This window comes from Contarinia nasturtii, unplaced genomic scaffold (genome assembly GCF_009176525.2).
Source record: "Contarinia nasturtii isolate CC-2019 unplaced genomic scaffold, AAFC_CNas_1.1 Cnas_scaffold_2321, whole genome shotgun sequence".
Taxonomy (NCBI): Eukaryota; Metazoa; Arthropoda; class Insecta; order Diptera; family Cecidomyiidae; genus Contarinia; species Contarinia nasturtii.
Window position 1 is genome coordinate 1 of NW_022199644.1, and position 1,452 is coordinate 1,452.

Here is a 1,452-nt window from a genome sequence, read left to right on the forward strand (position 1 = left end):
AGCTCACCTTTTGTTGCTTTTTACGCTTATTTTCATCAAATTGTTTGAAGCGTCGCTCTGCATGTTGGTTTTGTGTCTCGGCATCGACTGTGAATGCATCTGGCAATTTTATTCCAAATAGTTCATAATGACCTAAATACATGTACGATGAAAATTGAATATTAGATTCAAAGTTATATAAAAAAAAAATGTGATTCACTGTAAACATACCGCGAAGTCGAATATTTCGACCGGCATTAGTGTCTCGATTCAATGTAACCGAACGGACTTTTGTCGTATCACCAATATCATCATCATTTCGTATGTATTTCCATGCGATGACATCTAGGCGCCGACGTCGCAAATGTGTTCGTGGCCTCTTCACTATCTCAGCATTTTCAGCACCCGGCACAAGCAGTCCATCGACCATATTGAAGCGTTTCAGTTCGACTTTTGGCTGGGGGTCATCTTCGTTCGAATACCGTGGTCGATATTTTTTCTGCTTCTTCAATTGTTTCGAATTCTTGTGGCTGTAAATGAATGAACCACCATCGGGCAGTGCTTCTGGCGATGGTTTACACTTGCGACACACTTTGAACCGAGATTTTGTTGTCTTTCGGCCATTCTTCGAACCATTTTCCAGTACATTGAAGCAGCGGCTACATAATTTTGTTGTTCGATATTCATCCACGTAGCGCACGGTACATTGTGGATGTTGTTCGAGTGCTTTGAATAGCAAACGAACACTGGTACGTACATAACCTTTGCATGGTGAATTTGCATGGGTGAACGGCGCCTTGCCAACAAACACAAATGTATGTTTACCATGCCCTTGTGCGACAATCATTCGCACCAATTCACCAATCGTTCGATGGATTTCAATCCAATGCAAAAAATTAGTCAGTACATACGCTTCGCTGCCGTACACATCCATGGCCCGATTGAAAAATCTTAACGTATGGTCGGCGTACGTTTCAAAATCATTCGTTCTGCTGCTCGGCTGTACATGGTTCTCACACTCTCGTTCGATGCGCTCACGATCGTCGGCCCTGTCGTCTTCAAGCGTACCAACCAGTCGATCTCGTTGTTTCTTGAACTGTGGCAATTTCGTCATCCAATGATATTGCTTGCTGGATATTTTGAAATTGCGTACGCTTTTCACTTTCACAGCGCCCGTATCATCTTTCTCTCGATCGATAATTTGGCCGGCGATGATCTCACGGTCGCCAACATCAAAGCTTACTTGCGATCGCAGTGGCGTAATATATTTCGTAGCCGTTCTTTGGTTTCAGCATCACTTTCATCGTTTTTCTTCTTCGTCTTCTTCTCTTTGTTCATCAGAAAAACGAATGCATTGCCATCGGTTTGTATTCGATTGGCGAATGTTAAGCCGGCCGAATGGCGTTCGATTTTACTGATGCCAAAGTATTTACGCCACATGCGATCTCACAGTTCTTTGTTGCTATTGAACGG

The 1,452-nt window shown here is 43.2% G+C and overlaps 1 protein-coding gene across 1 annotated transcript; it reads right to left on the reverse strand.

Moving 5' to 3' along the window:
• Nucleotides 1-7: 7 nt before the first annotated feature.
• LOC116348190 lies at nucleotides 8-1,395 on the reverse strand (the record flags this gene model as incomplete). The annotated part of the gene is made up of 2 exons (XM_031779104.1): nucleotides 211-1,395; nucleotides 8-132 (listed from the first exon to the last, which is right to left on the reverse strand). Coding segments are annotated over exons 1-2 (1,008 nt in total), but the record flags the coding sequence as incomplete, so codon positions are not given.
• Between the last annotated feature and the right edge of the window lie 57 nt (nucleotides 1,396-1,452).